Here is a 27,374-nt window from a genome sequence, read left to right on the forward strand (position 1 = left end):
CAACAAAAGTCTTCCTCCCTATTTCATTTGTGTTCCGCTTCATGTTGTATTTTTGAATACAGAACACTCGTTTTAGGTAAAGTATTTGTCTCAAGTTAGTTAATTATTGGTTAACTTTACTAATTTAGCGAACAATATGTGGCAGCTACAACTGTGCATTTCAGTGTCATTTATAGTGGACGTTTGCAGCAGGCAAAGTAAACAGAACATCATGTGCTCTTGTCTTGGACAAGTCATATGACTTCCCTCGCGTTGGTTATGGTAGCTTAAAAGTGGAGTGAGGCAGGCGCACACTTTCAATGTCTATGCTATCATATGGCAACACTTTCAGTGAATAGTCACTTTGCGGTGCTCCTGATATGGCTTGGTTACTGGATGTCGGAGTGCAACAATATTGGGTAAGGGCCGTCGTTTCTTGCTCGCTAGCAAAACTTTCACAATCAGACTCAGAAGTTAACAAGCGCTAGCCTGCTAGCTAGTTAGCTAGGTTGGTTGTGCTTGTGCTGCTGTCTCAAGGATGCAGACAAGAATGTTGTTAGGACATCCTGTGAGGAGCACTTATCTGACTTCGTAGTCCCGTTTAGTTAAATTGGTAGAGCATGGTTCTTGCATTTCCAGGTTTGTAGGTTCTATTCCAAAGGGGGATCAATATGAAAAGGTATGGACTAAAATGTCAAATGTATGAGGGTAAATTAGTAATTCACTGCGTATGTTCCGACAGGTTTTGGGATTATAAACTAACCAACTAATGCATTCATAATTTGGTCAGTTATAGCCAGCCAGTTGCTTGTTATGTGTATCTGTTGCAGTGGCACCAGTAAAGTGCAAAGTCATTATTGTCTCTGACAGCAGAGATACCGGTATGCTGTCCCTTTGTGAATATAGTCAAGTGAAGAAGTCTTTGGCACACTTTGCTTCACTACAAGCTGAGGACCCATCTGAAATACACACAGTGTATGTTTATTTCAGACGTCTTCACTTAACTTTATTCACAAAGGGACAGCATACCGTTATCTCTGCTGTCAGAGACAATAATGACTTTGCACTTTACTGCTGCCACTGCAATAGATAAACATTATAATCAAGCAACTGGCTGGCTATAACTGACCAAATTATGAATGCATTAGTTGGTTAGTTTATAATCCTGTCGGAACATAGGCAGGGAATTACTAACTTACCCTCATACATTTTACATTTTAGTCCATACCTTTACATATTGGTATTTTTTTGTACTTTGCTAATGTTAAATATGAGCATTTTTTTTTATGCATGAAATAACTCCTCCCCTATTCTTGACAAAATGATATTTGTTGTTATTTAAAGTACAAATCTGAAGTCCACGGTAAAGTACACGTCATTGCATTGAGGCAGAGATGTTAATTCTTTGAGCACAACCCATCTTGAAGTTTCTGGTAGTTGCATATAATCAACACTAGAGAGCAGTGTTGTGTAGTGCTGTGCTTGTATCTCAAATTATATAAATCAATTCCTAGTAATCAATTCTCAAGTTTGTCTGGTTTTTACAGACCCTGTCTTTACTTTGTTACAACAACCTCTTCAGCGTTTCTCTCATCCTATCAACTAGCATAAGCTGTCATATGTTGTCTAATGTCATAGAATACCCATTTGAAGGTCTCAAGTTAAAGCTGCAAAAAATTAAACTTTTTGGGCGACCCCACAAAATTCACATAGAAATTAGTTATAGAGCTCATTGAAAGCAATTCTATGAAGCGGGCGATCTGTTATGTGCCCTATTTCTATGCTTTCTGTTTTAAAGTTAAATTTTTGCATCTTTTACTATTGTTTTTGTACAACCAGCTTCAAACTGCTAAAAATACTATTTTTGGAAAATATATTTCACAGCGGTTTAGATGGTACAATGATTCTCTACACTATACTTGCCTGTTTTGTTACTTTAACTGAAATCAGGCGTGATATCTGCATAGTGTATCTTGCATAGTGCATCTTTATTAACCCTTACCTTTGTCACCAAATTGAAATGGCTTAAGCATTGAGACGTACCTAGGATCCCGGATTGCAAAGAACTTGGTCTGAAGTGGCCCAAGGCTTTTTCTTCTGGAAAACATATTTAGTCACATGATCAACACTCTTTTGACACATTGTCGCACTGATAATAAGTCAATTGTTTGAGAGTGAAGTGTTTTTGGACTTAACTCAAATGTGTGACAAGTACTTTTACTTTAAAGAAAAAAAGTTCTAAACATTTTCACTGCCGATCTTGATTTCTTTGAATGCAGGTTGTCTATTTTGCATCAGGTTTAATGCAATATGGACTCAGGATAAGTGTATCATCATGAGTAAATAAAGTTGAAACAACTGGATATTTGTTCTCCACAGTCCCTCATTGGACGATGACCTCCTATCGCCGTACCTCTACGGCCATAGCCATGGACCCTCGCACTCCCACCGTCATGTCCGAGACTGCCAGTCCGTTGTCAATGGCAACGTCACCCACCAGACCTGGCCCGCCAGCAACCACACTGGGGTGCCCGTGGCTGAGTCGAAAGTATTCATCTCTAACGTCCCTGGCACAACCCGATGGGTCACAGGTCAGTGGAGGAAATACTTATTTTGAAAATACCCCTAAAATTGCCCCATTTTAATTCTTTATGGCAAAATGGGTTATTTTCTTTGTTTCCATAGCTATTCAGCAGTTTAAACACCATACCCTTACAATATTAGGCTTTTGTCAAGTGAGATTCTGTTCCATTTTTTTTTTGTGTATATAAACTCTAAAATTAAGAAATGATTTCCTCCCTGCCACAGGTCACATTACAGTGGTCCATGACCCCCTGAGGACGGTGTCTGTGCTGGAGCCTGGAGGGCCGGGGGGGTGCGGGATGAACCGGAGGGAGGCGGTGGAGGAAACTGCTAGAGCCGGCAGGTGTCTCTATGCCCAGAATGGAGGGTTCTTTGGTACTAAGACCGGGGAGTGTTTGGGGAATCTAGTGAGTGACGGGGTGCAAGTGAGGGACAGCAAAGGGTTGCAGAATGCCCAGTTTGGCATCAGGAGGGACGGGACACTGGTGTTTGGGTAAGAGCTGCCGGTCTCGTTGAATTTCCTTCTCAAAATCTCTCTGTACCTCACCTTGAGCTCCATTTGTGGTTGTAATGTGTATAATTTCTAACAGAAATTTGGACTTCATGACTTTTTCTAGACATGCTGTCAAGGCTTGTAGTTGAGGTTGTGGAACACTGATCCTGTTATCATAAAATACAAAGGTCTTATGTTTATTTGATCAAACACAAAGGCCTTTATTACATGCTATGATTATTACTCATTCTAAATTATCGCAAGTCTTATCTCATCTCACTAACAGCAATGCTTCTTTGTTTCTCCATATGAAACTTTAATGAACTTCCACTAGCCAAACCTCCATGCCCAAATTAAGCCACCCAACAAAAACACGCACACGCCACAATAACCCTATCACGTAAATTACGTCTACTTTGGAACATAACCTATTAGATTAGAAAGGTACTTCCTGTTCCCTGGAAAAGTGTGTTGTGTTGACCTGTGAGTCATTCCGTGTAGAGTATTGGTTCTACCTTGGAATTTCCTGTTTCCCAGATAATGGTGTTTACGTTCATGTATGTTTGATGGGGAAAAATAACAGCAGTGAAAAAAGCAGTGGTCCCTAAACCGATAAAACCAGCCACCTGAACAGGCGGCTGCTTGGTTGTTGTGTAGTGGCTGATGTAATATTGTATGGGCAGAATCACCAAACCATTCACTGTGTCCAATGTGCCCCCCACATCTCATTCCCCCCATAGATTTTTCATAGACTAGAGCCCGAGCTCGGGCTTTGAACACTAAGCTATTTAACTGTCACAAATTGAAGTACAAACATTTCTTGTGGGGCCAACAAAGCTAGCCAGGTGAAAACACTGTACAGAGATTCAGGATGCACTTGAGCTTTTCGCTGACTCAGCCAACATGTTTTATCTCACCAGATTGCTGAATGTACCCTTTTTAACATGAGTATCGAAGCATGTGATCTCATGAGTACCTTGTTCCACAGTTGGTTATTCCTTTCTTGAGATACGACTGACTGGTGTTATTTGATGCTGTTTGGGGGTAACTTTACATTTTCCTCATCTTTGTCCCTGATTTTTCCCTCTACATCCTGTTTCTCTACTTCTTTCTGTCTCAAGTTATCTCTCTGAGGAGGACGTTAAGGATGAAGCCAACCCCTTTGTGCAGTTGGTCAGTGGGGTGGTGTGGCTGCTCCGAAACAGCCAGGTCTACATTAACCAGAGCATAGAGGCTGAGTGTGACGCGACACAGGAGACGGGTAGCTACTGCAGGATACTGAGGATGTCTTCAACTTAGCCATACTTACTTAAAATGCTAGAGATATATGTAGTTAGTTAGTATTGACATCTTGTAATATTACTTTAGGTAAAAGTCTCCATTAAGTGCAGATCTAGCATCGGCTTACTCAACCATTAGATTAGGAAGTAAAAAGCAGGACTGACCTTACGTCAGCACTTAGTGGTAGCATTGTCATAGACTTGATGTAGAAATCTGTTTTTGGCTTCACGTCACTCATATAACATGGCCATTTAAAACATCATGGAGTTGTCATAATACACAATAAAAAATACATTTAGAAATATGAAGAGAAATTGCATATGGCACAATTGACAAATGCATATTGTGAAACCTTGTTTGCCCGTTCTGGCTATGTAAAAACAACAATGATGTATTCTATCAAATTCAGCCAGTAATATTCAATTTTCATGCATCTGATTCCGCAGGGAATTTCCTCCGTTTTGTGGACGTGGTGTCGGCCAGGACAGCGGTTGGTCACGATAAGGAGGGGAAACTAATCCTGTTCCACATAGATGGACAGACGGACCACAGAGGGTAAGAATGGACAAGAGATGAGGAGTTAGAAAGGGTGGAAAATAATACAGGTGTAATTGGATGAGGGTGGAAAAAGTGGAGAGAGTATTGTGGGAGTCAGGAGAGGAATACAGTGGGAGGGAGAGAAACTGGTTGGTCAAAGTGATGGAGAGTGAAAGGAATGCGAGACCATGCAGGTTTGAATGGAGGCAGAAGTGGGGCCATTTAGGCATATGAAGGGAGATGGGGCTACAGTGAGGGGAAAAAAGTATTTGATCCCCTGCTGATTTTGTACGTTTGCCCACTGACAAAGAAATGATCAGTCTATAATTTTAATGGTAGGTTTATTTGAACAGTGAGAGACAGAATAACAACAAAAAAATCCAGAAAAACGCATGTCAAAAATGGTATAAATTGATTTGCATTTTAATGAGGGAAATTAGTATTTGACCCCTCTGCAAAACATGACTTAGTACTTGGTGGCAAAACCCTTGTTGGCAATCAGAGGTCAGATGTTTCTTGTAGTTGGCCACCAGGTTTGCACACATCTCAGGAGGGATTTTGTCCCACTCCTCTTTGCAGATCTTCTCCAAGTCATTAAGGTTTTGAGGCTGATGTTTGGCAACTCGAACCTTCAGCTCCCTCCACAGATTTTCTATGGGATTAAGGTCTGGAGACTGGCTAGGCCACTCCAGGACCTTAATGTGCTTCTTCTTGAGCTACTCCTTTGTTGCCTTGGCCATGCGTTTTGGGTCATTGTCATGCTGGAATACCCATCCACGACCCATTTTCAATGCCCTGGCTGAGGAAGGAGGTTCTCACCCAAGATTTGACGGTACATGGCCCCGTCCATCGTCCCTTTGATGCAGTGAAATTGTCCTGTCCCCTTAGCAGAAAAACACCCCCAAAGCATAATATTTCCACCTCCATGTTTGACGGTGGGGATGGTGTTCTTGGGGTCATAGGCAGCATTCCTCCTCCTCCAAACACGGCGAGTTGAGTTGATGCCAAAGAGATCCATTTTGGTCTCATCTGACCACAACACTTTCACCCAGTTGTCCTCTGCCAACGAACATCTGAATGATTCAAACTTCAGACTGGCATGTGTATGAGCTTTCTTGAGCAGGGGGACCTTGTGGGCGCTGCAGGATTTCAGTCCTTCACGGCGTAGTGTGTTACCAATTGTTTTCTTGGTGACTATGGTCCCAGCTGCCTTGAGATCATTGACAAGATCCTCCCGTGTAGGTCTGGGCTGATTCCTCACTTTTCTTATGATCATTGCAACTCCACGAGGTGAGATCTTGCATGGAGCCCCAGGCCGAGGGAGATTAACAGTTCTTTTGTGTTTCTTCCATTTGCGAATAATCGCACCAACTGTTGTCACCTTCTCACCAAGCTGCTTGGCGATGGTCTTGTAGCCCATTCCAGCCTTGTGTAGGTCTACAATCTTGTCCATGACATCCTTGGAGAGCTCTTTGGTCTTGGCCATGGTGGAGAGTTTGGAATCTGATTGATTGACTGCTTCTGTGGACAGGTGTCTTTTATACAGGTAACAAGCTGAGATTAGGAGCACTCCTTTTAAGACTGTGCTCCTAATCTCAGCTCGTTACCTGTATAAAAGACACCTGGTAGCCAGAAATCTTTCTGATTGAGAGGTGGTCAAATACCCTCGGTCCCGTGTGGCTCAGTTGGTAGAGCATGGTGTTTGCAACGCCAGGGTTGTGGGTTCGATTCCCACGGGGGAAATTGTATGAAATGTATGCATTCACTACTGTAAGTTGCTCTGGATAAGAGCGTCTGCTAAATGACTAAAATGCAAATCAATTTATAAAAATTTTTGACATGTGTTTTTCTGGATTTTTTTGGGTTGTTATTCTGTCTCTCACTGGTCAAATAAACCTACAATTAAAATTAGACTGATCATTTCTTTGTCAGTGGGCAAACGTACAAAATCAGCAGGGGATCAAATACTTTTTTCCCTCACTGTAAGTAAAAAGCGACTGAACAATTCTATTCATCTGGCTTTCTCTGCACCGTTGCAATGAACAAATGACCTCATTGACCTAGAGTTTCATGAGTTTGTTAAAGACATGGCTTTGGAAAGACCACAAGGGGACATGTCTATTCATGTCCATGGCCTTTCCACTCAATATCAGGCCATATAAAGTCAATAAATCTTATCTAGTAGGCACAGTCTCTCGGTGCATATCAGACCAACCATTGACCTTCTCCAATGAATTTACCTTATTTTTCACACAATCGACATTGCTTCAGAAGTCCTTATGGATTTGTTTTGATTTAAATGCAAGCACCTTCCTCCTATATGGCCTTATGCTACAGTACTGTACTAGTGGTTTTGTACCAATTGTTCTCTCCTCTCTTAGTATGAGTCTTTGGGAGGTGGCAGATTTTCTGAAAGGTCAGGGGGTCATCAATGCCATCAACCTGGATGGGGGTGGTTCCTCCACTTACGTGGCGAACGGCTCTTTGGCCAGCTACCCCTCGGACCACTGGTAAGCCAATCAGAAAGCTCATGTCACATGTTCATTGCAATGACATTACAAGGTTTATGGAGCTGCTTTTTGTGACTTTTTATTTTCGTCATGTTGTTGCTGTTTGACACACTGTAAATTATAATATTCATTCTCTCACCTGCTCTTTCTTTGTCTCCATGCTCCCCATCTCCTCTCTATTCCCTCCTTCAGTGTTTCAGACCCCATGTGGCGCTGCCCTCGGCGGATCTCCACCATCCTGTGCGTCCACCAGCCCCATTGTCAGCCTGAGGACTGCAGCGGGCACGGGGCATGCATCAATGGGCACTGCCAATGCCAGGAGGGCTGGAGTGGGACTGGCTGTGACACCCTGGTGTGCCAACCGCCCACCTGTGGTGCCCACGGTGTCTGTACACAGGGTGAGTGAGGAGTGGGTACAGTTGTTCTCTCCTCTCGAGTTCTGAACCAGCTCTCTGAGGTTACAATGAAACGCCTCTCTCTCCTATTTCTTTCTCGATTCTCTTTCTTATCTCATCCCTCTCTCCTGGTGCAGATGGCTGTGCGTGTGACGCTGGATGGAGAGGGGAGATCTGCAGCCAAGGTAATCAGTCTCTCTCTCGCTCTCTCTCGCTCTCTCGCTCGCTCTCTCGCTCTCTCGGTTTGTTTACACAACAAGTCTGTAATTTCTCCTGGTGTGAAACCTGTTGCTTGTCCCCAGGACCCTATGATTTGTGAAGAATGTGCTCTGTCGAGCTTTGGCAATTACGGTTGGTAGTTATAACTTCCACATTCCAGGGCAGTACTTTAACACCTCCTAGCCTCACATTTTCTTTCACTCACTGCACCTTCTCCCAACCCAATGGCCCTATAATACACTCCTTACTTTCCTGACCAAACCTGTATCCTACATAATACTGTATACAATGACGTCTTGTCCTCATATCTTGTAATATTTCCTCCAAAATCTACAGTATCTGACCATCCACCTATCACAGCTTACTAGTGTCTTAACTTATTTTCTCTCTCTCGCTCAGTGTGTGATTTGGGTTTCTATGGCGACGGCTGCAACCAGACATGCACCTGCACTAACGGGGGCTCATGTGACACTGTTCACGGTGGCTGCAGCTGCCCCATTGGTTTCCGTGGCGACTCCTGTGAACAAGGTGTGTTGCTAGTAGTGCGGCAGGATAAGTGTGTAACCCTGATTGATTGGTGTACACCTAAAACAACTTTTACGACCCTCCAAAGCAAATGCGTAATCCCCTATCAGTCCCTAATTTGTCTTTCACATTCCCAGACTTTCCCTCACCTGTTTTAGTAATAGCACCTTGGCGCACTTCCATTGTTAAGCCTTATTCCCAGTCTCACAAGGATAACGGTGAGCAACAAAAGCTTTCCCAGTGCTCTGGCTAGAACATTCCCTCTGTACGACTTCTGCCAATAGTCTTGCTCCAAATCTCTGAATGAGAACTGCTGGAACACATTAACCCTAATATGCTAAGCCTTCGTTATATCACTTCCTTGGCCCTCTGATGCCCAAATCCTGGACTGAATACCTGTGGATTTGGAGATTAAATTAAGTTATTGTTGATTTCTTATTGCCTGTCAGAGTTGTTAAACTCTTCATGTTCATCAATGCTGTAGTTCCCATGTATTATGGACTAGCTTACATGTGACAATTACATATTGTGAACAGTATCTTAAAATCCCTAAGAAGGTCTAGGAAACCAAAACATTGGTTCTAACCCCGGATGTTGCAAGCTAGATCAGTGGTTTTCAGCAGGGAAGTTTCTTTACATTAAAGCTTTATTGTATTTTCCAGTGACATCTCATCCTGTTTCCTTGGTGTCTCTCACATCACTTCCTGTGTTCCCCTCAGAGTGTCCTCTGGGTTTGTACGGGCTGGACTGTGGGAAGGAGTGCCAGTGCCAGGACATGTGCCCATGTGACCCGGTCACAGGAAGCTGCAATGCCTTGTTCCAGGGAGAGAAGAACCAGAGCATACAGAGAGGTATGGAACCACCTGTAACTCCCCCGCCTGCTCAGAGCTCTAGTAGTTGCAGTAAATAAACGGATCACAACATACTGCATAAAGAGGTTACAAGCCTCTTCATGATGTCTGCATCTCAGTCTCTAATGAGTACTAATAGTTTCATAATTGTCGTCCTGTAAAGTGTCTTGTACAGTATGTGGACCACTTCATTCTAAGCCTGCTAGCATAGGTTTTCTCCCAAACATGACTTGTCTGTTTTATTGGTTCCCCATCATTACATGGTACAGACATTCAGGATATGTTTCAGTTGGCTGTATGTAGTCTAGGGCTGTCCCCAACAAAAAAAATCTTGGTCGACTGAAGTCTGTTCTTTCGACCAATCGATTGGTTGACATTTTTAAACATGTATTTCTCCATATAGACACATCCTATGTATTTTGTTAAAATCAACTTTATGCATTCAGCTTGTCTGATACTTTAAGCTCACGGTTTGATGAAATCGGACACAAATGACTCAAGATGGAGCCAGAGATCTAGATAACCAGAAGAAACAATCTTAACCTGACCCAACCATCCTCTTCCCTCTCCTGATGGCTTTTGCAGATTCTGCCATTACTCTCCTGAAGTTGTTGGTAATAGGCTACACGAGGAGTCGGCAACCTTTTTTCATGTGGAATGCCAATTTATCTTACCATTTCTACCGATCTGTGTGCCAGTTATGGTTTTCATATGCACATTTTACAATAACGTCTTCATATCTCAATCATTGTCATGTGGTTAATCAAAATGATATCTAAATTCAAATGATACAAACCTAAAAAGTAACTTCTATTGCCATTGGCCAACTACGTAAAAATAGCCTACATAAAGTCAACAAATAAAAACATTGCAGCCTGCTGATATAAAATATCCTATAAATCACACGGGCTATGCATGGCCTGTCTGCAATGAACTTGAAACATTTTTATCAACTATTAACTTGGGTCTGGTCTGAAGCTTGCTCTAGCAAACTTGCAACATTGTATAAAATATTCTGGGCCCTCAGTTTCCTGCTCCAGTGAGCTCGGGTCAGACACCGCTGTAGGATATTTGCTCAAGTGATAAGAAGCAGTGCTTGACGTGGGCAGAAGCTCACCGGAGCGGAGTACCAACACCTCAAATGTCCTACTGCTTGAGCTCCTGTTCCTCTTATAGAATAGTAGCTCAAAAGTATAGTGGAGCTCCTGCACCTAAATATAAACAGTACCAGCACCCAAAATGGGACCGGGACCTATTTCAGTCTAAGTCAACCACTGATGAGAAGTAATCAGGTAGACCTATTTAGTGATGTTTCTACTGGATCAGAGCATGACATTTTTCCATTCACACTGAGTGGTATTTGAAAGGGAGAGCGCTGGAAAGATTTTTCAAAAACATTGAGGAACTATTGTCATTCTCAATGGATGTTAAAACAGACTTTGTTTGCTTGCTGTTTGAGGTGAAAACATTACTTTGAGAAGCTCCACAGCTCATTAGTGGTGGTGAGTTAAGCCAATCAGAAATGCTATCAGATCCCCAAATTTGTGAGCAGGCCAGTTAGCCTGTAGGTCTACTTCTAAGTGTAATTAGGTGCACGTCCTTACTCAACATTGACAGGAGGGAGTGCTCCAAACAAAAGACAATGACTAAATTGGATTGGCAAAACTCGTAATGAAATAAACCAACTTGTTCCTCACAAGTGTTGCATAGGTTGTGTGCTCTGCAAACATTGTGTCCACTCCGACAGTGAGGACGGTAAAAGGAATAATGTATTGAATGCATTAACAGAAATTACCATAGCTGGGGGTGTCATGATCAAGCCGACGTCTGCATTGGCCTTACAGCGTTTACGGTGAATCGGCCTCTGCAGAAGTCATGGCGTTCACGCTTCGCAGCGCAGTGCAGAGCTGTTGTGAAGGAAGTAGTACAGCTCCCATCTACCGTCAACCAATCATGTCAATGCGGAGCTATACAGGGCCCTCCGCATTGGTTCATTTGGGTGGTGCATGGCCACTGCATGCCTCCGGAGGCTCCGTAATTGCGTCACACCCTCCATACGGAGCCTTCGACCACATTTCGGATCTAGCATAAATGGGCTTTTAGTCTAGGCCTCTGCAATCGATTAGTTCACTGAGGTGTGTGTGTGATACACGCATGCTACTGGTTGACCAACAGCCTGTCAACTAATTGGGGTCCGCCCTAATGTAGTTGCCCTGTGTGTCTAGTGTTCTGTGTTCTCATTGTAGTACAAATCAGGAAGGTTTATCTCTGAGATGATCTGAGCTGTCCCAGCACACCCAGACTCATTTCCCTTCAATGTATTTCCTCATTTTATGTCTTCACCTCTTTTGTTCCTGTCTGTCATTTTACCTCCCTCCTTGTTCGTTACTTGTTGGTCTTGCTTTCTCAATTCAATTCAAGGGCTTGCCAAAGCAAGTGAAATGGATAAACAAAAGTGAAATAAACAATCAAAAATAAACAGACTCAAGTTCCAAAGGAAGAGACATTTCAAATGTCATATTATGGCTATATGCAGTGTTGTAACGATGTACAAAAGGGAAAATAATAATTTACAATGATGTATGTTCTTCACTGGTTGCCCTTGCGGCAACGGGTCACAAATCTTGCTGCTGTGATGGCACACTGTGGTATTTCACCCAATATATTTGAGAGTTTATCAATTTGAGTTTTCTAGTTTTTTTGCTGGTCTGTGTAATCTGAGGGAAATATGTCTATTGTCATACATTTGGCAGGAGGTTAGGAAGTGCAGCTCAGTTTCCACTTCATTTTGTGGGCAGTGTGCACATAGCCTGTGTTCTCTTGAGAGCCAGGTCTGCCTACGGTGGCCTTTCTCAGTAGCAAGGCTATGCTCACATAGTCAAAGCTTTCCTTAATTTTGGGTCAGTCAGTGGTCCGGTATTCTGCCACTCTGTTTAGGGCCAAATAGCATTCTAGTTTGCACTTTATTTTTTGTTAATTATTTGACACATTGGAAATAATTATTTCTTTTTTCTCATGATTTGGTTGGGTCTAATTGTGTTGGACCAGCTTGCTTAGGGGAGTCTTCTCCTCCATGTTGATTTCTCTGTAGGTGAAGACTTTGTTATGGAAGGTTTGGTAATCACTTGGTCTCTGTCTGTATCTCCCCCTCCCTTACTCTGCTGGTTGTGTCCATATGTAGGGCATAGCAGGGATGTGTTCATGAGCTCTCCTAAACTATGACAGGCCCGTGCAGACTAGAATCTCACTCCTCAGCACACCACTTTGTTTTACTTTAGTTATCTGTGTGATCCACCATCTCTATTTAGTCTAGTTCTATGTTGGTGGCGTTTTTATGTGTGGGGGTTGGAACATCAACGCCACACTACACTGACTCATTCCCTTTCATTCTAGTGTGTTCTCACTCCCGCACTCCTTCATCCCATGTCCTCCAAGGTTGATCGCCCCTTTCAGTCTCTGAGCATAGCCCAGGACTGTGCTCCTTATCAGGTTGATGAGCTGATTGGCCCTCACCATCATACTACACCGGCTCCGACGCTCGTCGGATGTGGCAGGGCTTGGAAACTATTACAGACTACAAAGGGAAGCACAGCCACGAGCTGCCAAGTGACACGAGCCTACCAGACGAGCTAAATCACTTCTATGCTCGCTTCGAGGCAAGCAACACTGGGGCATGCATGAGAGCATCAGCTGTTCCAGACGACTGTGTGATCATGCTCTCCGTAGCATACGTGAGTAAGACCAACATTCACAAGGCTGCATGGCCAGATGGATTACCAGGACATGTGCTCCGGGCATGTGCTGACCAACTGGCAGGTGTCTTCACTGACATTTTCAACATGTCCTTCATTGAGTCTGTAATACCAACATGCTTCAAGCAGACCACCATAATCCCTGTGCCCAAGAACACAAAGGCAACCTGCCTAAATGACTACAGACCCATAGCACTCACGTACATAGCCATGAAGTGCTTTGAAAGGCTGGTAATGGCTCACATCAACACCATTATCCCAGAAACCCTAGACCCAGTCCAATTTGCATACCGCCCAAACAGATCCACAGATGATGCAATCACTGTTGCACTCCACACTGCCCTTTCCCACCTGGACAAAAGGAACACCTATGTGAGAATGCTATTCATTGATTACAGCTCAGCGTTCAACACCATGGTGCCCTCAAAGCTCATCACTAAGCTAAGGAACCTGGGACTAAACACCTCCCTCTGCAACTGGATCCTGGACTTCCTGACGGGCCGCCCCCCAGGTGGTGAGGGTAGGTAGCAACACATCTGCCACGCTGATCCTCAACACTGGAGCTCCCCAGGGGTGCGTGCTCAGTCCCCTCCTGTACTCCCTGTTCACCCACGACTGCATGGCCAGGCACGACTCCAACACCATCATTAAGTTTGCTGACGACACAACAGTGGTAGGCCTGATCAATGACGAGACAGCCTATAGGGAGGAGGTCAGAGACCTGGCTGGGTGGTGCCAGAATAACAATCTATCCCTCAACGTAACCAAGACTAAGGAGATTATTGTGGACTACAGGAAAAGGAGCACCGAGCACGTCCCCATTCTCATCGACGGGGCTGTAGTGGAGGTGGTTGAGAGCTTCAAATTCCTTGGTGTCAACATCAACAGCAAATTAGAATGGTCCAAACACACCAAGACAGTCGTGAAGAGGGCACGACAAAGCCTATTCCCCCTCAGGAAACTAAAAAGATTTGACATGGGTCCTGAGATCCTCAAAAGGTTCTTCAGCTGCAACATCGAGAGCATCCTGACTGGTTGCATCACTGCCTGGTACGTTAATTGCTCGGCCTCCGACCGCAAGGCACTTCAGAGGATAGTGCATACGGCCCAGTACATCACTGGGGCAAAGCTGCCTGCCATCCAGGACCTCTACACCAGGCGGTGTCAGAGGGAGGCCCTGAAAATTGTCAAAGACCCCAGCCACCCCAGTCATTGACTGTTCTCTCTACTATCACATGGCAAGCGGTACCGGAGTGCAAAGTCTAGGACAAAAAGGCTTCTCAACAGTTTTTACCCCCAAGCCATAAGACTCCTGAACAGGTAACCAAATGGTTACCCGGACTACTTGCATTGTGAGCTGAAATCATTCTCTCAACTATTATTCTGACGTTCCTCATTATTAAAATAGTGGTGATCCTAACTGACCTAAGACGGGAAATTTTTACTAGGATTAAACGTCAGGAATTGTGAAACTGAGTTTTCAATGTATTTGGCTAAGGTGTATGTAAACTTACAACTTCAACTGCACATATCAAGTTTCACATCTTAATAGCTTGTTTGCAATGTTCCTTGTGTTTACGCTAGTATGTAAATGTAGAGTGCCTTCAGGAAGTATTCATACCTTTTATTCCACATTTTGTTGTTACAGCCTGAATTTAAACCGGATTGAATACATTTTAAAAAAAAATGTCACCCATCTACACACAATACCCCATAATGGCAAAGTGAAAACAACATTTTTTGACATTTCTGGAAATGTTTTGACAATTAAATACAGAAATACCCCATTTACATAAGTATTCACACCCCTGAGTCAATACTTTGTAGAAGCATATTTGGCAGTGATTACAACTGTCTTTCTGGGTTAGTCTATGGGCTTTCCACTCCTGGATTGTGCAGTATTTGCCCATTTTATTATTTTCAGAAGTCTTCAAGCTCTGTCAAATTGGTTGTAGGTCATTGTTAGACGACAATTTTCAGGTTTTGCCTTATATTTAATTCAAAACTGTAACTCGGCCACTTAGGAACATTCACTGTCTTCTTGGTAAGCAACTCCAGTGTAGAATTTGCCTTGTGCTTTTAGGTTATTGTCCTGCTGAAAGGAAATTAATCTACCAGTGTCTGGTGGAAAGCAGACAACCAGGTTTTCCTCTAGGATTTTGCCTGTGCTAAGATCATTGTTATTTTTTTTCTTCCTGAAAAGGTCCCCCAGTCCTTAACTATTACAAGCATACCCATAAGCTGATGCAGCCATGACTATGCTTGAAAATGGAGAGAGGTACTCAGTAATGTATTGGATTTGCCCCAAACATAACACTTTGTGTTCAATACAAAAAGTGAATTGCTTTGCCACATTCTTTGCACTATTATTTGAGTGCCTTGTTGCTAAAAGCATGCATGTTTTGGAATATTTGACTATAGTGACTATAGGTGCATTGATACACCATCCAAAGTGTAATTAATAACTTCACCATGCTCAAAGGGATATTCAATCTGTACCTTATTTAACTCAGCAAAAAAAGTAACGTCCCTTTTTCAGGACCCTGTCTTAAAAAGAGAATTCGTAACAATCCAAATAACTTCAGATCTTCATTGTAAAGGGTTAAAATGCTGTTTCCCATGCTTGTTCAATGAACCATAAACAATTAACATGCACCTGTGGAACGGTCGTTAAGACACGAGCACCTTACAGACGGTAGGCAATTAAGGTCACAGTTATGAAAACTTAGGCCACTAAAGAGGCCTTTCTACTGACTCTGGGGAAAAACGCCAAAAGAAAGATGCCCAGGGTCCCTGCTCTGCCGGGCAATAAATTGCAATGTTCATACTGTGAGACGCCTAAGACCGAGCTACAGGGAGACAGGACATACAGCTGATCGTCCTCGCAGTGGCAGACCACGTGTAACAACGCCTGCACAGGATCGATACATCCGAACATCACACCTGCAGTACAGGATGGCAACAACAGCCCGAGTTACACTAGGACCGCACAATCCCTCCATCAGTGCTCAGACTGTCGGCAATAGGCCGAGAGAGGTTGGACTGAGGGCTTGTAGGCCTGTTGTAAGGCAGGTCCTCACCAGACATCACCGGCAACAACGTTGCCTATGGGCACAAACCCACCGTCGCTGGACCAGACAGGACTGGCAAAAAGTGCTCTTCACTGACAAGTCAAGGTTTTGTCTCACCAGGGGTGATGGTCGGATTCGCGTTTATCGTCGCAGGAATGAGCGTTACACCGAGGCCTGTACTCTGGAGCGGGATCGATTTTTATTTAAATTTTGGAGGTGGCGGGTCCGTCATGGTCTGGGGCGGCGTGTCACAGCATCATCGGACTGCCTGCAATGACAAGCTCAATCTCAACACTGTGTTACAGGGCAGACATCCTCCTCCCTCATGTGGTACCCTTCTTGCAGGTTCATCCTGATATGACCCTCCAGCATGACAATGCCACCAGCCATACTGCTCATTCTGTTTGTGATTTCCTGCAACACAGGAATGTCAGGGTTCTGCCATGACCAGTCAAGAGCCCGGATCTCAATTCCATTGAGCACCCCCCCCTCCCCCAGAAATGTCCAGGAACTTGCAGATGCTTTGGTGGAAGAGTGAGGTAACATCTCACAGCAATAACTGGCAAATCTGGTGATGTCCATGAGGAGGAGATGCACTGCAGTACTTAATGCAGCTGGTGGCCACACCAGATACTGACTGTTACTTTTGATTTTGACCCCCCCCCCCCTTTGTTCAGGGACACATTATTCAATTTCTATAAGTCACATGTCTGTGGAACTTGTTCAGTTTATATCTGTTGGTGAATCTTGTTATGTTCATACAAATATTTACACATGTTAAGTTTGCTGAAAATAAACAAACTTTTTTTTGCTGAGTTTGTTTTGCCATCTCCCAATAGGTGCCCTTTGTGAGACATTGGAAAACCTCCGTAGTCTTTGTGGGGGAATCTGTTTTAAAATTCACTGCTCAACTGAGAGACCATACAATTATCTGTATGTGTGGGGTACAGAGATGAGGTAGTCATTCAAAATTCTTGTAAAACACTATTTCACACAGTGAGTCCATGCATCTTATTATGTGAGTTAAGAAAATTAGTTGTTACTCCTGAACTAATTTAACCTTGCCCTAATAAAAAGGGGTTGAATATTTGTTGACTCAAGACATTTCAGCATTTTCATTTTTTTATTAATTTGTAACAATTTCAAAAAACATAATTCCACTTGGAAAATATGGGGTAGTGTGTGTTTGTCACTACCTTTAGATTGTAGGCCAATCATTTTAAATTCAGGCTGTAACACAACAAAATGTGTAGTAAGTCACGTGGCGTGAATACTTTCTGAAGGCCATGTTGAGGAATAACAAATTGTCGCGTTTGTACTTTGATGCCTGTTTTTTTTTTTTTCATTTTTTTTTCATTTAAAAAATGGTCACATCTCGTGCATTCAAACAAGGAAGCTGAAGCGACCATCTATAGTTGGTATGATAGTGTGTGTGTGGATGAGACTTTAGACATGAGTGGTTTCTATAATTGCAGTTTCCACTTTCCACAGCTGGCCATTGTCTGGCCAATCAGATGTTTGCAATATGGAGTGAGGAGGAGGCACACAAATCCAAGCCTTATCTCTCTGAGTAAGTGCCAAAGGTCATTTCAGCTGAAACCCCTCCCTGCTGTTAACCACCTACAAATCAATCTAACTGCCCTCGCATGCACAGCCCCTCTCCCTCCTTTGAATCCATCCGTCGCTCTCTTATTGTAAATTAATGCAGATGAACATTGTGCAAAACACAGCTTTGCTATTTTTTTCACAGCTTGGCTCAGACAGAGAAATTCATCACTTAATCATATGTAATGTCACGCCTCAGTGTGACAATAACCGCATGTCCACTGCTATGTTTGGTGATGTGCTAATATTTGTATGGACAAACAGTGGTCCAGACCTGTATTTAGCGGGCTTGACCCCTCTATACTCGTAAGCACGTCACACAGACTGCAGGAGCCATACGCAGGGGGTATTAACCCCCCTACCTTTCACATGCTAGTGAGGGATTGTTTTGAGTTGCTATGGTTTCAGCCACAGATGGAATGGGAGGTTGACGTTTTGTTTATTCATTGATCATCTTTCTCTCCCTTTCTCAATTCCTCCTCACATTTTTACTCATCGTCCTACAAATGTTTCTTTTTGGGGCCCATGCCAATATCAATGAATCCTCTTCTGATAATAATGATAAAAGTGGGTTTGATTTTTGGATTGGATATGTACATTTTGCACCTGCTGTCATCCATTTATCTCCCTTGTTCTCTCTTCTCATCCCTCCATCTGTCCTCAGGCAGTGCTGGCTCATCATCACTGGCCTGTTGACCTCTCTGCTGTTGGCCAGCCTGGTGGGTCACCTGATCATGTGTCGGCGGGCCGCGGCTCACCACCCCGGCCGTGTGGACTACTCCTACGTGCCACTGACAGAGATTGGTGCGTGCAGTTCAGTGGTCCGTGGGAAAGGGTCGCAACCCAGCAGAGGCGTATTCGAGATGGAGGACTCAGACTCCCAGGATGAACTGTGGTCGGGTCCGCGCTGAGGGAGGGTGATGGGGGACGGGTGGGAGTGAGCCTACCCTGTTAAGACTGTCTGGAGGAGCTATCGCTAACATATTGTAAAGAGGGAAGGAAGGTTTATATAGAGAATGGTTTGCAATCAATGAAGGAGAGGAAGAGATGGAGCCAGGGATAGAGAAGAGGTCAGAGCTGGAGGGAGGGAGTGCAGTGCAGAAAGAGGAAGGGAGGGTGCGACGACGAGGCCATCGTCTGTTTCAAACTCTATCCCCTATTTGAAGAGGGCTATTTGTATTTTCCCTCCGTCTCATCAGCCACCATCTCGTTATCCAGAGTGGATGTAAAGAAAGAGGAAAAACAGACTGAAAAGAAAGAGGAGGCATAGAAGTAAAAGGAGGAAGAAAGTAACTTCTCTCACCCTTGTTACTTTTTTATACTAAATGACTCTTTTTTTTTTTTTTTTTTTTATTGTCCTCCACTCTAGATTGTTCTAAGTGACAAAGAAGAAACAATATGCCAACATATTTGATTGTGACTAATATCAACAGTATGTTTCCATATAAGAATAGTTATTTTAAGGAGACATAAACAGAGAAGGGATTCTGGGCCTTTTGTTGGCCACCCTGATGTTTGCCATCCTGTTCCACAAGCATGGGATAGATTTCTCCACTTGTTGCCATGAGAACAGACAAGGTAAGCACTAGCCAGGAAATCCCCAACGCTCCAACCCACTGAACCTTGTATTAATGGAGTCCACTTTATCAAATTATTCAATGTGAATGCACCCAGGTTCACTGGGATTGTTTTTAATATTTCCAAACTAGTTTTTTTTTCTGAAGTCATGTTTCCACCAGCCCCGTGAAGCACCTATTTTTGTTCAGACAACTGTTCAGACAAACGTTGAAATCATGTTTAAAGGTTGTCTGGGTGCCAAGTGTGCTTCTGGTTCAGCCAAACGTTTCTAAGGCAGCAGTAGGGGTTTGAATGCAGAAGGAAGCATGTACCCAAACTAGTTTGACAGGACCCGAGTGAGTTTATTTTTTAATATTTTTTTTTTGTCTGACAGATTGGGGTCAAGGAGCAGTCAACAAACAATCTCAATTCTTTAACAGTTCATTCTAGTTATTTTTCAGTTGAGGTTTCTCACAGACGAGGAAATCCTTTATGACCTTTATCTCTTTTCCATATTATGAGAATTGTGTGGCGGCTTGGTGAGGTGGAGATTAGTGAGTTAGAGGGCCAATGAGACTATTGGAGTAGTATATGGTCATGTTGGGGGGATGTAAAGAAGGATGTTCAGTTTTTAAACTGTGTGTGGAGATATTTATCTCACACTAAGGTTAGGATTCACTTTGAGACATACCAGGGGTTGTTATATTACAAGGCTGTGGGAGAACACTTGATGGGAAATGTGTTTGTTGGTGGTGTTACGTGTGTATTTAACATGCAGGTTACCAGATTGTGGTCTATATGGAGGCTGTTAGGGAGTTGGATTGTCCCACAGAGATGGCTAATGACTTGTGCTCAAAAACAGTGAAAGGTCTCTATACAGTGATAATGACTCACTGTGTGCTAGCGATGTTGTTGTGTTTGTATAGTTACCTATCGTGACTCGCACTTCCTTGAACTGGTGAAGAAAATGGAGGAATTTCATTTGCACTCTCACCAGTGACCGTCAGGCAAGGAAAAATGCAAATCAAGGTGATTGCTTGAATAGATGTTTGTTTCAATACATTTGAATGTTGGTGAGTTGCGAGACTGGTTTTGTTTGGTAAATTGTAGATGTTTTATTATACTGCTTCTATGAGCTAGCTGGCCAACTAGAGGTACCTGGCATCACTACCCTGGAACATATATGCGGCAGGTTAGCCTAACGGTTAGAGGATTGGGCCAGTAACCGAAAGGTTGCTAGTTTGAATCTACGAGCCATCAAGGTGAAAAATCTCTGTCCTTGAGTTAGGCACCCCGAATTACTCCAGGGTCACCCTGGCCGTGACCCCACTCTTCCGAGGGTGTCTTGGGAAGTTGGGATATGCAAAAAACTAATTTCCAATTCGCACGTGTATTAATAGGACAAATATAGGCACCCACCAAATTATTTTTATTACATACTGTATGCTTGCTATTAATGGGTCTTTCGCTTGAATGTCTTTTTTAATAGTCTTGGCATATTATAAAAAGTATTTAAATGTTTTATATTGTTTAGTTGTAGCCCAGCATGGGTTGTTATTGTCTGTGTGTTAACAACAAACCAGCCCTAGCCAGAGCCGAGCCAGGCTGCGGTACACACCGGTAGCGTGTGCCGGACATAATTTGCTAACCGACTCTGCATGTAGAATCTGTTCAGTTTGTATTTATTTTGAAAGGCGCATTGTGTAAGCTAGCTGTGCTTTGTAGTGACCACTGACTTGAGGGCCCTCTGGATTTCAGCCAGCCAGAGGAAGAATGACAGTGATGAAGAAGGGAGCTCCTTTACATAAACAGGAAGTGCACCTAGCATAATGCCAAATGATTGGGGGTTAATTTAATATATATTTGTTCAAAATTGGACTTCCTCTTTGTTTTACTCAGGCGATGACATAATTATGTTTAGTTCCCATCCAATAAGGGTCAGGAAATGATACTTCAATATTTATAAGTTTGATAATGTGTTAATATTTGGCAAGGAATGTATTTGATGTACTAGAGTCATGTATAGTGTTTAATCACAAACTAAAGTCAATGAACTGAAACTGGTGTAAAAGTTTCCCATGATTGTGTTTCCTTTACTGTCGTTGTTGTGAATGACAACTCGCATTCCTTGTCTACTTGAAACTTCTTGCTGTTAATATGCAAATGTCAAGAATTGAGAAAAACAAAATGCAGTTTAAGGTGGTTGGCATGTCACTGCTGAGTTTTAGTAAAGATTCTTTTTCACCAATAAAGCCTTTTTTTTCCAGTATCATTTTATTCTCTGGGCTATTTTGGAACTATTTAGGCCTTAATTCATACACCTCATTCACAAGTGGTTTATTTTGGTGGACAAAGGAAGTAGCTTAGTCCGTAGGTTGCCTCCACAACTGCAATTAACTCATTTGATTTATTTTTATAATATCATGCGTCCATTACATGTTGGTGTTCAACAGTCAACAAGGTTATTTTCCATGGGAGTGACTGACTGGTTGGCCCACCCGATCACTTGCTGACTCACCCATGTCTGCCCCGCCTTCTTCTCTGTCCTGTTCAGCTGATGCAATTCTTAAGAGGGATGTCACTCTCCCTCCCTGCATCTCTTTGCTCCTGCATCTCTTTGCTCCTTATTTTGCTTGTTCCCTGTCCACCTCTTTTCCTCTCCCTTAATGTCCTCTCTCTGTTGTCCTATCATGTTCTTACTCTCGCTTATCTCCATTCATGACATGCCTTTCCCAGATTACCTAGAGTGTACGTGACTGTACTTCAAAACAATAACTTAAGCATTCATTGTAAATATTGAATTTCTGTGTGTGCCTTCGCTTGAGTGTGTTTGTCTTTTTAAATTAGACTGGCAGGAAAGGTTACCCTCCCACGGCTCCTTTGTGTTGGTTATAATTCACTTGTTTGCCTGTGAACTGTCACACCCTGGGTCAATGTTAATCAAACAGAACCGGATCCAAATTCTGTGTTTCACCTAATCATCGATCCTATCGCAGGTTATTATGGGTGTCAAACATACTGCAGGCTATGTGCGTCTTTCTCTTATGTTGTATATATTTGTCCATTCCTAAGGGACTGGGGGAGGAAAGAAAATGTGGCGGACCTATTTCACAATTATTTTATTTTTTTTACCCATAGTTCCATATTAATCTTTCCTAGTGATTTGACTTGACATAAGTTGTTGAGGGATGGAAATGTCACCCTCTGCCTATTGATGGACAGTGTCAATCCAACCACAGAATGTGGCTGAATGAAGTAGCCTACCTCACTTAAATGAGACCTCCCTTCTTAACTTTCATTGCCCCTTTGTTTTCACAGCCTTGTCTCTTTACCCCACAGCTTGAATACACAGCTCTGTTTCTGTCCCAAATTCCCAACACACAAACTCTTTCACATGGCCTTTGACATAGGTTTCCTTTTCTTTATCCCCCCCCCATTTACAAACTGTTTTCTCCCTCAAGGAATAGCTGTCCCCCTGGATGTATTTTAAATGGACTACTCTGAGAAGATTCTGTTCTCTTCTGTCAAATGCATGGTTTAAATTCACCATGTTAAATATCAGAGAAAATACAAATTAGTCTGTTTTTGTTCTGTAAAAAAAAAAAAGTACGTTATTGATTATTAAACTGCTGAAATTATGATGACAAGTCATCAACGAACTGTGTCCCCTTGTAGATATTGCACAACGCATTGCCCACTTTGAAAGAAACATTAGCAACATTATGTAAGGATGTGGTGTCTTCACCTGTAAGGGAGCATGTATTGTTTTTTTTTGTTTTTATACAATGACGATGGCCCATTAAATGACACAATGAATGTTTTTTGTTTTTTAAGAGCACTCAATATATTGACAGATAGGATGTGGTATCTGAGAAAGTCTACTTGATGTTAGGCAGATTGACATTACTTACACCTGATGGTAATTGAACATTTTATCAATATAATCCATATTTGTTTCTGAAAAACATGTTCTTAATAGAATAGTATGTTTTAATTTGTTTATCCAAGTTAAATTTGAGCTCAAGTTGTGTAGGTCAAGAACACTCGGGTTGATTTTGAGTGATGTAACACTGTTGTGGGAAAAAGGAAATGGAGTTGAGCTGAAAGCTGCATCTTATCAGTTATGCAATAGTAGCCAACTAAAATAGCACAGGTGTGGACGTTTTTGGGCCTGGAAAATTACCGAAAGAGCTGGTTAGATTTTGAAAAAACATTTTTACATGGACACGTACAGTTGACGTCGGAAGTTTACATACACCTTAGCCAAATACATTTAAACTCAGTTTCACAATTCCTGACATTTAATCCTAGTAACAATTCCCTGTCTTAGGTCAGTTAGGATCACCACTTTATTTTAAGATTGTGAAATGTCAATAATAGTCATTTCATCACATTCCCATTGGGTCAGAAGTTTACATACACTCAATTAGTATTTGGTAGCATTTCCTTTAAATTGCTTAACTTGGGTCAAATGTTTCAGGTAGCCTTCCACAAGCTTCCCACAATAAGTTGGGTGAATTTTGGCCCATTCCTCCTGACAGAGCTGGTGTAACTGAGTCAGGTTTGTAGGCCTTGCTCGCACATGCTTTTCAGTTCTGACCACAAATGTTCTATAGGATTGAGGTCAGGGCTTTGTGATGGTCACTCCAATTCCTTGACTTTGTTGTCCTTAAGCCATTTTGCCACAACTTTGGAAGCATGCCTGAGGTCAATGTCCATTTGGAAGACCCATTTGCGACAAAGCTTTAACTTCCTGACTGATGTCTTGATGTTGCTTCAATATATCCACATAATTTTCCTACCTCATGATGCCTTCTATTTTGTGACGTGCACCAGTCCCTCCTGCAGCAAAGCACCCTCACAACATGATGCTGCCACCCCCGTGCTTCACGGCTGCGATGGTGTTCTTCGGCTTGCAAGCCTCGGCCCTTTTTCCTCAACATAACGATGTTCATTATGGCTAAACAGTTCTATTTTTATTTCATCAGACCAGAGGACATTTCTCAAAAAAGTACGATCTTTGTCCCCATGTGCAGTTGCAAACCGTAGTCTGGCTTTTTTTATGGCGGTTTTGGAGCAGTGGCTTCCTTGCTGAGCGGCCTTTCAGGTTATGTGAATATAGGACTCGTTTTACTGTGGAAATAGATACTTTTGTACCCGTTTCCTCCAGCATCTTCACAAGGTCCTTTGCTGTTCTGGGATTGATTTACATTTTTCACACAAGTGCGTTAATCTCTAGGAGACAGAATGCGTCTCCTTCCTGAGCGGTATGACTGCTGTGTGGTCCCATGGTGTTTATACTTGCGTACTATTGTTTGTACAGATGTACATGGTACCTTCAGGTGTTTGGAAATTGCGCCCAAAGATGAACCAGACTTGTGGAGCTCTACACATTTTTTTTTCTGAGGTCTTGGCTGATTTCATTTGATTTTCCCATGATGTCAAGCAAAGAGGCACTGATTTTGAAGGTAGGCCTTGAAATACATCCACAGGTACACCTCCAATTGACTCAAATTATGTCAATTAGCCTATCAGAAGCTTCTAAAGCCATGCCATCATTTTATGAGATTTTTCAAGCTGTTTAGAGACACAGTCAACTTAGTGTATGTAAACTTCTGACCCACTGGAATTGTGATAGTGAAATAATCTGTAAACAATTGTTGGAAAAATTACTTGTCATGCACAAAGTAGATGTCCTTACTGACTTGCCCAAACTATAGTTTGTTAACAAGACATTTGTGGAGTGGTTGAAACACTTAGGTTGGAGTCATTAAAACTTGTTTATGTAAACTTCCGACTTCAAATGTATGACTAATTCACACTTATATAACCTCACCTCTGAAAGATTGGGTGATGGGAAAATATTTGCCTATTTCCAGGAAGAGTTTATCTCGGTGCTTACACAAACACCAACTGTGCCCTATGGTCCAGTGTAGAGAAACCAATTGCCCTAAAGGGAGAGGGCAGGGTGGCTATGGCATAAGACAACATATTCAGTTTATGGTCTCTACATTTTTTATGATGGCCTCATCCTACTCAGCCCTCTGACAAGAGACGGGTATATTTAGAAACACTATCTCAATCTACATACTTGTCATCTAGTTATTTTTCTAGCCGCCTCAAGCTGTTTGGTATTTATTACATATTAGTTGTGTATGGCTTACTTAGGAAGTAAAAAGACACTTGTCTATGTCGGTCTATATGCTCACTGTGAAATGCAGTTCCATTTTCACCCCAATGGAATACTTGGCCAGCAGTGCAGGGGCAGATTGCACCAGTTGGGTGTTAAAAAAATAATTGGTGTTAAATGCTAGGTTGCACCTGTTGCACCAAACAAAAAATAAGATTAGTTGTAGCTATACCTGGCTTAAGCAATGCGACTTCATGAGATTTGATGTTTCATAATTATGGTTGGTAGGCCATGGCAGTTCTAAACAATGATTTATATGAAGCCTGGATTGCTGAAGCTATATATTGGCCATTGAGATGCTTTGAAGCCACCGGTCTGCCATATTGGCACTCTGGATTAGGAGCAGTCCTCCATAGGAATGAATGGAATTCTACAGTATTTCAATTAAGTGGTTTAAGGACAAAATTACATGTATTTAACTTTTTGTTTTGTAGTGGGGACAGTAAAATTTAGTACTCTCAACAACAAAAATACTTTAAGGAAAATGTTTTAGCTCACATAATTTAAAAGTATGCATTAAGGTGTCCATTATAGAAAATGAATGTAGACATTAATAAATGCATTTCTTTAGCTTCCAAAATATGTTTTACAATTGAGGAGTGCTATGATGGCTGCGAGCAGGGTTCAATACAACGCCCCGTTAGTCATTCAGGGTTTAAACACATAATTTGTTCTAAACTTTGCAGGGCATGTCCGTCCCATCACGTCACAAAGCTCATCACTATGCATGCACATTTTCTTAAGCACAACTGGATGGATTAATCAATAATTACTCTGGGAATGAATATCACAATGACGGGAATATTGAAGTAAAGTAGGCTAATGCCATTGAAGGCATTTATCATATTGTTACAGAAACTCCCAGTCATCCAACTGTTTTTAAATGGCGTGTGTGTGTGTGGTCAGCAATAATTTCAGAGTTATTGTGCTGCTTTGATACAAGCGTGGGGACTCGTCTTGATAAATCTGTCATTTTTGGGGGGTTTCACGGAATGTCCATTTGAATAGTCTACAAGGCTCGGGAAATGTTAGCCAAATTGAGGTGTGTTTTCTAGCCTCAATAACGATTTTCTATTGGTATTTATTTTATATTAGTTGTGTTTGGCTTACTTATTAGACACTTGTGTCTTTATTTCCTATCTATATGCCCACTGTGAATTTCAGTCTTACTTTCACCCTAATGGAATACTGGGCCAGCAATCCAGAACATTTTACGTTGGCCGTAGAGTTACGACCCATGTACGACCAACTGGTGCAACCAGCCCCAGGAGGTCCTTTGTACAAACTGTCCTTAATCTGGTTTATGTATGGGGGTTGGTGTGCCATGTCTTGGGTCAGGTCCCTTTTCCCAATTTGCACCGCTTGAGGGAAGGGGGTGCTTTGTTGTACCCCTCACTGGTGACCTACATACTATGTATTGAGTGCACTGCCATATTTTTATCCCCTCTTCCTTTGTCTGGATCCTTTTTGTTTGTGGCCCATTCTGTCCCAACAGAGGAGACATCCGTCCATCTAATTTTAGTGATTGCAACAACAACAAACTTGGTGTAAGGTTAAAATCTATATTTTTCATTATTGAATGTATCCTTTTAGGGAGGGTGCAGAGTGGTCATTGCTTTGTAACATGGTCCCAAGCTCCTAAATTAGCTTTTATTCTTATGCATGTAAAGAAGCAATTTAGTCACCTCAGGATGAAATTTTGTGTTTTGGTACTTTTGATAATGTCATTTGACTGTCACTGGACTACGGGGAGATGTTTATTGAGCGAAGGAAATGTTACAGGATGACTTCATTGACCCTTTATAGACAGTTATATAACATAGGGT

General features: G+C 42.4%; 1 protein-coding gene across 2 annotated transcripts; it reads left to right on the forward strand.

The window, feature by feature from the left end:
- Window positions 1-48: 48 nt before the first annotated feature.
- Window positions 49-21,630, forward strand: nagpa (N-acetylglucosamine-1-phosphodiester alpha-N-acetylglucosaminidase). 2 transcript variants are annotated; one of them, XM_014200912.2, is made up of 12 exons: window positions 50-398; window positions 2,359-2,570; window positions 2,788-3,055; window positions 4,177-4,316; window positions 4,783-4,891; window positions 7,255-7,383; window positions 7,576-7,781; window positions 7,916-7,963; window positions 8,397-8,525; window positions 9,242-9,373; window positions 17,688-17,766; window positions 18,466-21,630. In XM_014200912.2, exons 1-12 carry the CDS (start codon window positions 316-318, stop codon window positions 18,710-18,712), a joined length of 1,782 nt encoding a protein of 593 aa, XP_014056387.1. In that variant the 5' UTR covers window positions 50-315; the 3' UTR covers window positions 18,713-21,630. The 2 variants fall into 2 exon arrangements, with proteins under 2 accessions (XP_014056388.1, XP_014056387.1); XM_014200913.2 differs by lacking the exon at window positions 17,688-17,766 and having other exon boundaries at window positions 49-398.
- Window positions 21,631-27,374: the final 5,744 nt, after the last annotated feature.

The sequence above is a fragment of the Salmo salar genome, chromosome ssa05 (assembly GCF_905237065.1).
Source record: "Salmo salar chromosome ssa05, Ssal_v3.1, whole genome shotgun sequence".
NCBI classification, from domain to species: Eukaryota; Metazoa; Chordata; class Actinopteri; order Salmoniformes; family Salmonidae; genus Salmo; species Salmo salar.